This window comes from Phyllobates terribilis, unplaced genomic scaffold (assembly GCF_046119375.1).
Source record: "Phyllobates terribilis strain yellow unplaced genomic scaffold, ASM4611937v1 Scaffold_2__4_contigs__length_985480577, whole genome shotgun sequence".
In the NCBI taxonomy this organism is placed as follows: domain Eukaryota; kingdom Metazoa; phylum Chordata; class Amphibia; order Anura; family Dendrobatidae; genus Phyllobates; species Phyllobates terribilis.
In genome coordinates, this window is record NW_027362762.1 from 972,656,801 (window position 1) to 972,668,113 (window position 11,313).

The 11,313-nt window shown below is 43.1% G+C and overlaps 1 protein-coding gene across 1 annotated transcript in view; it reads left to right on the forward strand.

Moving 5' to 3' along the window:
* TBX15 (T-box transcription factor 15) overlaps positions 1-8,593 on the forward strand; it is a 254,098-nt gene extending 245,505 nt beyond the window's left edge. Inside the window, exons 7-8 of the mRNA XM_073668732.1 lie at positions 1,082-1,179; positions 5,732-8,593. Of these exons, the coding sequence (XP_073524833.1) occupies positions 1,082-1,179; positions 5,732-6,513 (880 nt within the window). The 3' untranslated portion in view covers positions 6,514-8,593. The remainder of the gene's footprint in view (positions 1-1,081; positions 1,180-5,731) is intronic.
* Positions 8,594-11,313: the final 2,720 nt, after the last annotated feature.

Sequence of the window (11,313 nt, forward strand, 5' to 3'; positions counted from 1 at the left end):
ACTGTGCCGGAAAGGTGCTCAAACGGAGCTTCACGTTTCCCACTTCAAGTCAATGACTCTATGAGGGGCATGTCTGATTCCTGTATTTCTGTGATGGAGACATGAACGCACTTCAAAACACAGTGTGAACGGGCCCTTATGAAGTTATCCAGGTTATCACAAGATAGTTGCTAAACAAATAAGTGCAAAATTGATTCCTGGATAAAGGTGAAGCCCACACTTTATACACTTCATGACATGAGTTAGGTAGGATGTATGTTTTAGAAAACTAAAGCCGAGAGCTTGTTTGGCCAACAACTACACCTCCTGGCACCACCATAAACATGTATGGCCAAGCGTGCATATGTTCTGAATGGGGAGAGAGGAGTAAGATGGTGCCAAGAACCTCTGGTGGTGGCTTATATTTCCTGAGCCTAAAGGATTGGGCATGAAAAAAATTCAACATGGCTGATCCTTCTTTCCTCAGATGTCTGCTGTCAGGGAAAAAGAGCTAAGCAGCATTGCTCAGAATACAAGAGGCCCAAATCCTCCTGTATTTACTACCAACCCGTTACCCGCCAGTCACTGTGAGGGCTGTATGTAGGGTACAAATGGGCAAACCTGGTTCCCACCATGGTGCCCTTTATTTCACAATAATGTAAATGCACAGACCCCAATTTCCAGTCTCTTCTCCCTCCATGCTCCCACTACACATATTTTGTGGACCCGAGAAGTAGAAGCAGAACAACCTTCTTAAGGTGCCCATGAAATGCATGTAACGAGGTGCAAGATGGAGGTCGGTAGCCATCATGGGGCAATGGCGAATTGATGGAGGTCTGAGGTCAATGTCGTCCAAGACTCCGATTGTTAAATACATTTATATCAAAAGTCCAAAAGTGGTGAACTGTTCTGGAGAAGGGTCCCGGGGGGGGGATGCGGCACAGATCAGAGGGTGGTTTGCAGCCTATGAAGCGCGCAGTCTGCAGGGTGGAGCGCCGGCTCTCCTTCGCAGGTTTTCAGGAGATCTGCTCTGCACTTTTATTGAGTGTTATAAAAATGGATCCTGTCTTCCATTTACCTAATTGCTCCTCTGATTTTTTAGGACGGGCCTGGAGGCGATCATGGAGACGTACGCATTCTGGAGGCCACCAGTCCGCACTCTTACCTTTGAAGATTTTACGACCATGCAGAAGCAGCAAGGTGAGTCCAGCCTCTGTCCAGACCCCGAGAACTTACACTTGTTTGGGGGGCAGCGCGGAGTTTTCATCTTTCATGTGTTGAGCAGCTGAGGTTCTGTACCAGTGGTTTTACTTAAAGATGAAAAAAAAACCGCTCCGAGGAATAAAGCTATGGAGGTGATGACAACGACATTTCTCTCCGATTATCCACCCAGAAGTTTATGATAATTCCTGGCTGCGGATCAGCCGCACGTTGCATCACATTAATCGCATTAGTGGAAGAGACGCGGGCCGGGGCGTAATAACTCATTACATCCTGAAAATCCTCCAAGACGATCACCAAGGACTGGTGGGTTTCCTTCAGCGAAGACCCCCCCAAGAGCTTGGTGTCTGTGTCTTATAGACTTTTGGACAGTTTTCTGACTTTTTGGACCCTGATTGCCTCCCTAGGATTTCTAACAAGACGTCAGTGACTTTTGCAAACAAAATTTAGGATTAACATAATGTCTTATTCCAGAAACAGCGCCCCCCCCCCCGTCCACAGGTTGTGGGTAGTATTGCAGCTCATCATTATTAAAGTGAATGAGGCTCAGCTGTAGAGAAACCCGCCATGTATCACTAATAATATACCCCGTCCACAGCTCCTATAGGGCGTCCAGACATTATAGAGGGGGAGTCCACTAACCACCAGGTCCTAGGGGTCATAATGAAGAGCGTGCCTCTGGCTCCAGCTCTGACCACCCTAGCCCACCCGTGAATTATATGGACGCTCATTCTTCTTAATAGCCGGCATATTTCCCCCACAGAGATCGATAACCAAATATCCGTCACAAGGTTTTGTACGGGCAATAGGTGATTGTCACAGCTGGACATGACACATGGACGGCCGGGGTAGACGTACAACAGAGACAGATCATGTGACCGGGGGTCCTGGAGAGAGGGGGGCAGTCAGGGTTGGCTGAATACCATTTGCTTTGGGTGGTGAGATTGTGTTTAATGATCTCCTTTGGGGGGGTACAGGACCCCATCAGTACACCAGCAGGTTAAGTGTTAACATGTTGCTCATTGGCTCCCTTGAGTTACGCTGGCGGTGACCTTCATGGTCAGGTGGACGTGGACCCCGGTAGTCATTACTTCGATGTTCAGTAGGGGGTAATTAGCGGTGGTAGCGGCTGAGTATCACATGGGCCGAGACCGGCCTGGCATCCATCTCTGTGATCTCCTGACTGGCAGCAGGTCAGACATCACAGCAATCACCGGGATTAACATTAATATGAAACGTGTGCAGCGGTGTCTGGTTCAATGCTCGAAAAGAATAACGAGTCATATAATGTATATAAGAGACGGGAGGATGAGTATGGGCGTGGAGGATCTGTATACTGATGAGTATGGGCGTGGAGGATCTGTATACTGATGAGTATGAGCGTGGAGGATCTGTATACTGATGTGTATGAGCGTGGAGGATCTGTATACTGATGAGTATGGGCGTGGAGGATCTGTATACTGATGAGTATGGGCGTGGAGGATCTGTATACTGATGAGTATGGGCGTGGAGGATCTGTATACTGATGAGTATGAGCGTGGAGGATCTGTATACTGATGAGTATGGGCGTGGAGGATCTGTATACTGATGAGTATGGGCGTGGAGGATCTGTATACTGATGAGTATGGGCGTGGAGGACCTGTATACTGATGAGTATGAGCGTGGAGGATCTGTATACTGATGAGTATGGGCGTGGAGGATCTGTATACTGATGAGTATGAGCGTGGAAGATCTGTATACTGATGAGTATGGGCGTGGAGGATCTGTATACTGATGAGTATGAGCGTGGAGGATCTGTATACTGATGAGTATGAGCGTGGAGGATCTGTATACTGATGAGTATGAGCGTGGAGGATCTGTATACTGATGAGTATGAGCATGGAGGATCTGTATACTGATGTGTATGAGCGTGGAGGATCTGTATACTGATGTGTATGAGCGTGGAGGATCTGTATACTGATGAGTATGAGCGTGGAAGATCTGTATACTGATGAGTATGAGCGTGGAGGATCTGTATACTGATGAGTATGAGCGTGGAGGATCTGTATACTGATGAGTATGAGCATGGAGGATCTGTATACTGATGAGTATGGGCGTGGAGGATCTGTATACTGATGAGTATGAGCGTGGAGGATCTGTATACTGATGAGTATGGGCGTGGAGGATCTGTATACTGATGAGTATGAGCGTGGAAGATCTGTATACTGATGAGTATGGGCGTGGAGGATCTGTATACTGATGAGTATGGGCGTGGAGGATCTGTATACTGATGAGTATGAGCGTGGAGGATCTGTATACTGATGAGTATGAGCGTGGAGGATCTGTATACTGATGAGTATGAGCATGGAGGATCTGTATACTGATGTGTATGAGCGTGGAGGATCTGTATACTGATGTGTATGAGCGTGGAGGATCTGTATACTGATGAGTATGAGCGTGGAAGATCTGTATACTGATGAGTATGAGCGTGGAGGATCTGTATACTGATGAGTATGAGCGTGGAGGATCTGTATACTGATGAGTATGAGCGTGGAAGATCTGTATACTGATGAGTATGAGCGTGGAGGATCTGTATACTGATGAGTATGAGCGTGGAGGATCTGTATACTGATGTGTATGAGCGTGGAGGATCTATATACTGATGAGTATGAGCGTGGAAGATCTGTATACTGATGAGTATGAGCGTGGAGGATCTGTATACTGATGAGTATGAGCGTGGAAGATCTGTATACTGATGAGTATGAGCGTGGAGGATCTGTATACTGATGAGTATGAGCGTGGAAGATCTGTATACTGATGAGTATGAGCGTGGAGGATCTGTATACTGATGAGTATGAGCGTGGAGGATCTGTATACTGATGAGTATGAGCGTGGAAGATCTGTATGCTGATGAGTATGAGCGTGGAGGATCTGTATACTGATGAGTATGAGCGTGGAGGATCTGTATGCTGATGAGTATAAGCGTGGAGGATCTGTATACTGATGAGTATGAGCGGTGAGGATCTGTATACTGATGAGTATGAGCGTGGAGGATCTGTATACTGATGAGTATGAGCGTGGAGAATCTGTATACTGATGTGTATGAGCGGTGAGGATCTGTATACTGATGAGTATGAGCGTGGACGATCTGTATACTGATGAGTATGAGCGTGGAAGATCTGTATACTGATGAGTATGAGCGTGGAGGATCTGTATACTGATGAGTATGAGCGTGGAGGATCTGTATACTGATGAGTATGAGCATGGAGGATCTGTATACTGATGAGTATGAGCGTGGAAGATCTGTATACTGATGAGTATGAGCGTGGAGGATCTGTATACTGATGTGTATGAGCGTGGAGGATCTGTATACTGATGAGTATGAGCGTGGAGGATCTGTATACTGATGAGTATGAGCGTGGAGGATCTGTATACTGATGAGTATGAGCGTGGAGGATCTGTATACTGATGAGTATGAGCGTGGAGGATCTGTATACTGATGAGTATAAGCATGGAGGATCTGTATACTGATGAGCTTGAGCGTGGAGGATCTGTATACTGATGAGTATGAGCGTGGAGGATCTGTATACTGATGAGTATGAGCGTGGAAGATCTGTATACTGATGAGTATGAGCGTGGAGGATCTGTATACTGATGTGTATGAGCGTGGAGGATCTGTATACTGATGAGTATGAGCGTGGAAGATCTGTATACTGATGAGTATGAGCGTGGAGGATCTGTATACTGATGAGTATGAGCGTGGAAGATCTGTATACTGATGAGTATGAGCGTGGAAGATCTGTATACTGATGAGTATGAGCGTGGAGGATCTGTATACTGATGAGTATGAGCGTGGAAGATCTGTATACTGATGAGTATGAGCGTGGAGGATCTGTATACTGATGAGTATGAGCATGGAGGATCTGTATACTGATGAGTATGAGCGTGGAAGATCTGTATACTGATGAGTATGGGCGTGGAGGATCTGTATACTGATGAGTATGAGCGTGGAGGATCTGTATACTGATGAGTATGAGCATGGAGGATCTGTATACTGATGAGTATGAGCGTGGAGGATCTGTATACTGATGAGTATGGGCGTGGAGGATCTGTATACTGATGAGTATGAGCATGGAGGATCTGTATACTGATGAGCATGAGCGTGGAGGATCTGTATGCTGATGAGTATAAGCGTGGAGGATCTGTATACTGATGAGTATGAGCGGTGAGGATCTGTATACTGATGAGTATGAGCGTGGAGGATCTGTATACTGATGAGTATGAGCGTGGAGGATCTGTATACTGATGAGCATGAGGGGTGAGGATCTGTATACTGATGAGCATGAGCGTGGAGGATCTGTATACTGATGAGTATGAGCGTGGAGGATCTGTATACTGATGAGCATGAGGGGTGAGGATCTGTATACTGATGAGCATGAGCGTGGAGGATCTGTATACTGATGAGCATGAGCGTGGAGGATCTGTATATCATGATGCACGAGTGTAGATAATTTTTCGGTCATTGATGTTCTTCTTTCCGTTTCTTTCCCAGGTGGCAGCACAGGGACATCCCCGACCACCTCCAGCACCGGGACTCCGTCTCCCTCCGCATCCTCTCACCTCCTCTCTCCATCTTGCTCTCCTCCAACCTTTCATCTGACACCCAACTCCTTCAACGTTGGCTGCCGGGAAAATCAACTGTGCAACCTCAACCTGTCAGAGTATCCGGCGTGTGCCAGAAGCAACATGGCCGCACTCCAGAGCTACTCTGGTCTGAGTGACAATGGATACAACAGGCTTCAGGGAGGGAACTCTTCTGGTACCCAACCATCTGAGACCTTTATGTCCCAGAGGACTTCCACCTTGATCTCTGGAATGCCGGCTCCTTCCTCCTTGCCAAGCAACAGCAAGATGGATGCATATAGCGGGCAGCTGGGCTCATACCCAACCTCACAGTTTCAGTATATGATGCAAACAGGCAACCCTTCCTCCAGCGCTTCATCCTCGCACATGTTCGGAAACAGCCACATGCAACAAGGCTCCTACAATGCCTTCTCCATCCACAACCCTTACAACCTGTATGGATACAACTTCCCAGCTTCTCCTCGCCTGGCAGCGAGCCCGGAGAAACTGACTGCACCACAAGGCACTTTACTCTGCTCCTCACCTTCTAATGTTGCTTTTGGTGATAGGCAGTACCTGTCCTCCGGCATGGATGCCATGCACATGATCGGCAACCCAACGAGCAATCAGCAAGCCACAAACACCTGCGACAGCAGACAGTATGGAGCTGTCCCAGGGTCATCATCACAGATGTCCGTACATATGGTTTGAAGACCGTCGGGGGTCTTCGTAGGATGGACAGTAGAAACCACAATGCCTTAAAGTAGTAGTATTAGCATGGAGCTATGACTAATGGGAAATGATGGATACACGGATGCAGGTATCATTGACATAGCTTGCCGCATTAATTCTAGATCTCTTTAAAACTGTTTTTGGAAACTTGGGTGCAGATACTCTGGACTTCTGGTAGGAATCAACCTCACAGCTCAATGGATCTGACAGGTGTCAATCATTTTGGTCAAAAAGTTCAACCTACTTCAAGACTGTGAGATGTTACCCCATGGTGGAAATATGTGGATGGCTTCATTGAGTGGTTTCGAGCTTGGATATTCAAGGAATGTTGTGTTTCGAGACTTTGTGGTTGCTGTAGACTTGTTCTCCAACGTTAGGACTGAGCTTGTGACTCCACGTGGAGGGCCGACCGCTGGAAAATCGAGCATGGAGTGTAATCATGATTGTGAAATGAGGGAGAAGAGTCTCCTTTGAACGGTCATTGGGAAGTGAGGTGGAACGGGTGCAAGAAAGTTTTAGACAGAAGCCTTAGCTGGCGATGGCGGTCTCCTTCAGATCTGCAGACGGCCATCACATGTCCAGATTACAAGATGAGCTTAACGTCTCCTCTAACCTGTCATGTTTCATCGAGTTCCAGCTAACATTTTACACCCAAGTAAATGAGGACAAGGCTTTTCTTCTGCTATCCGCCAAACCTATAACCTAAACGTGTTCACTTTAAGAAATGTTTGAATTGTAGAAAAGTTGTGATATAGAAATTAAAAGTTCTTTGTGCACTTTGGAACGGTGATCGAGGGTGATCCAAAAACATCAAACATATACCATGGAGATACAAACTGGACCATGATGGAAGGATTGGGATTCATCAGTGTCCCAGGGTTTGAATCCTACAATCATGGCATACATGGCATGGAGCCTGGCACCTTCCTGGCATGGGAATATAAATGTCGTGGTAATGAGGGCCACAGGCTGCTACAATGTAGAAACCGGACAGCGTCAAAGCCTTATCCACACTGCCTGGACCTACACCAACTCAACCCACCAAAGTGCAATTAGTGATTATTATGTCTTCCCGTCCAGTGCCTGGACCACCTGTGGCGTTGCATTGCGGCGGACCCTCAGCAATGGTTGTGCCTTATACCGATGATTTGTATATTCTAGATGATATCTGCCAGAGTTGAGTTATTGCGGCAGAGTTTTATACTTCATTACGGCATTCGGGGGTCCTCTAAGAGTGAATCTGATAGGATTGTTCCCTGAGCTGGAGCTCATCGACCTCTTACCGCTCTGACATGTGGATATTTCAGGACGTATGGAATATTCCTGTGGTGCTGGCCACATATGGTGGCGTCTACCACATCCCGGCACGCGTCCTAGAAGATCTAGACAAGGAGATACTTACTGTCCTTTTGCCTGTCCAAACCCAAAGGTAGAAGTCCATTGTGAAGAACGACTGGTTGACTCCCCATGGCAATTCCTTGAGGTCCTCCAGTATCTAGACTTGGGGAAAATTATGATTTTATCTCCTTTACCAATTGATGGTTTTGGGTGGTATCAGGCTTTCCACACGCTACACCCATTTACTCCAAAGTTTTTATGGATATTGCTTTGGGGAATTGTCTTTCATGTCTGACTCAACATTGAGGACGACCTTCTAACATCCTCGCTTATGACCCGGTACTAATAACACTAGGATTATATGCTCCATCTTCATGTCCACATAGACGTGCTCCACATGATCAGACTTTATCTTCTTTATCTCCATTATTACCATGGCCCATTCTTCCTTAAAAAAAACAGGCAGAAAGTCAGGGGTCCGGATGTTTCGCTCTCCAGCGTAGGTTCTGTTTGTATCCCCTGTGTAATTATCGTGTCGCTTTATCAGTTACTTTATATCGCTTTTCTTTGTGTCTTCTTACTTCATGAAGCAGCAGATCCCTGCAACCCACTCATCACCCAGAGATTTGCCATGAAGCCTCCCAAGCCCAAACCTAAGGCGGCATATTTTATGGGGTGGCAAAAAAAAAAAAAATTCTATTTATTTTCATTTCACTTTCATCATTGACTTCATATTTTGCCATGGGTACAAAAATGGGAATTACCCAAAAGCCAGGAGAAAGCCACATGCGAGATCTGTGGGGTTTTGCTGCACTCATGAACGGTATACAATTGCAGCTGTGTGACAATGCAAATACGACATAATCTGATTTCTGTTTGGATGTGATGTAGATAATGGTATTTAAGTGAGAATTGTCGCTGGGGGAAGGGGAGAGCTATGTAATATATCACTGTGTATAAGAATGCACTCTGTCTATAAGAGCCAAGCACACAGACGCTCAATAAAGATCTCTGCTCTCCTCACTGTTACTATGTGTGATTAATAAGTAACATTCACAGGGAAAAACACGCAAGATACCGGAACACCTGTAATAATGTAAAGCAGTACAGGAGAGCAGTCATAGGAGCAGTATTATAGTAGTTATATTCCTGTACATAGGAGCAGTATTATAGTAGTTATATTCTTGTACATAGGGGCAGTATTATAGTAGTTATATTCTTGTACATAGGGGGCAGTATTATAGTAGTTATATTCTTGTACATAGGGGCAGTATTATAGTAGTTATATTCTTGTATATAGGGGGCAGTATTATAGTAGTTATATTCTTGTACATAGGGGCAGTATTATAGTAGTTATATTCTTGTACATAGGGGGCAGTATTATAGTAGTTATATTCTTGTACATAGGAGCAGTATTATAGTAGTTATATTCCTGTACATAGGAGCAGTATTATAGTAGTTATATTCTTGTACATAGGGGCAGTATTATAGTAGTTATATTCTTGTACATAGGAGCAGTATTATAGTAGTTATATTCCTGTACATAGGAGCAGTATTATAGTAGTTATATTCTTGTACATAGGAGCAGTATTATAGTAGTTATATTCTTGTACATAGGAGCAGTATTATAGTAGTTATATTCCTGTACATAGGAGCAGTATTATAGTAATTATATTCTTGTACATAGGGGGCAGTATTATAGTAGTTATATTCTTGTACATAGGGGCAGTATTATAGTAGTTATATTCTTGTACATAGGGGGCAGTATTATAGTAGTTATATTCTTGTACATAGGAGCAGTATTATAGTAGTTATATTCCTGTACATAGGAGCAGTATTATAGTAGTTATATTCTTGTACATAGGGGCAGTATTATAGTAGTTATATTCCTGTACATAGGAGCAGTATTATAGTAGTTATATTCTTGTACATAGGAGCAGTATTATAGTAGTTATATTCCTGTACATAGGAGCAGTATTATAGTAGTTATATTCTTGTACATAGGAGCAGTATTATAGTAGTTATATTCTTGTACATAGGAGCAGTATTATAGTAGTTATATTCCTGTACATAGGAGCAGTATTATAGTAGTTATATTCCTGTACATAGGAGCAGTATTATAGTAGTTATATTCCTGTACATAGGAGCAGTATTATAGTAGTTATATTCCTGTACATAGGAGCAGTATTATAGTAGTTATATTCTTGTACATAGGGAGCAGTATTATAGTAGTTATATTCCTGTACATAGGAGCAGTATTATAGTAGTTATATTCTTGTACATAGGAGCAGTATTATAGTAGTTATATTCTTGTACATAGGAGCAGTATTATAGTAGTTATATTCCTGTACATAGGAGCAGTATTATAGTAGTTATATTCCTGTACATAGGAGCAGTATTATAGTAGTTATATTCTTGTACATAGGAGCAGTATTATAGTAGTTATATTCTTGTACATAGGAGCAGTATTATAGTAGTTATATTCTTGTACATAGGGGGGCAGTATTGTAGTTGTTATATTCTTGTACATAGGGGGCAGTATTATAGTAGTTATATTCTTGTACATAGGAGCAGTATTATAGTAGTTATATTCTTGTACATAGGGGGGCAGTATTGTAGTTGTTATATTCTTGTACATAGGGGGCAGTATTATAGTAGTTATATTCTTGTACATAGGAGCAGTATTATAGTAGTTATATTCTTGTACATAGGGGCAGTATTATAGTAGTTATATTCTTTTACATAGGAGCAGTATTATAGTAGTTATATTCTTTTACATAGGAGCAGTATTATAGTAGTTATATTCTTTTACATAGGAGCAGTATTATAGTAGTTAGATTCTTGCACATAGGGAGCAGTATTATAGTAGTTATATTCTTGTACATAGGAGCAGTATTATAGTAGTTATATTCCTGTACATAGGAGCAGTATTATAGTAGTTATATTCTTGTACATAGGAGCAGTATTATAGTAGTTATATTCCTGTACATAGGAGCAGTATTATAGTAGTTATATTCTTGTACATAGGGGCAGTATTATAGTAGTTATATTCTTGTACATAGGAGCAGTATTATAGTAGTTATATTCTTTTACATAGGAGCAGTATTATAGTAGTTATATTCCTGTACATAGGAGCAGTATTATAGTAGTTATATTCTTGTACATAGGGGCAGTATTATAGTAGTTATATTCTTGTACATAGGGGCAGTGGTATAGTAGTTATATTCCTGTACATAGGAGCAGTATTATAGTAGTTATATTCTTGTACATAGGGGCAGTATTATAGTAGTTATATTCTTGTACATAGGGGCAGTGGTATAGTAGTTATATTCCTGTACATAGGAGCAGTATTATAGTAGTTATATTCCTGTACATAGGAGCAGTATTATAGTAGCTATATTCTTGTACATAGGGGGCAGTATTATAGTAGTTATATTCTTG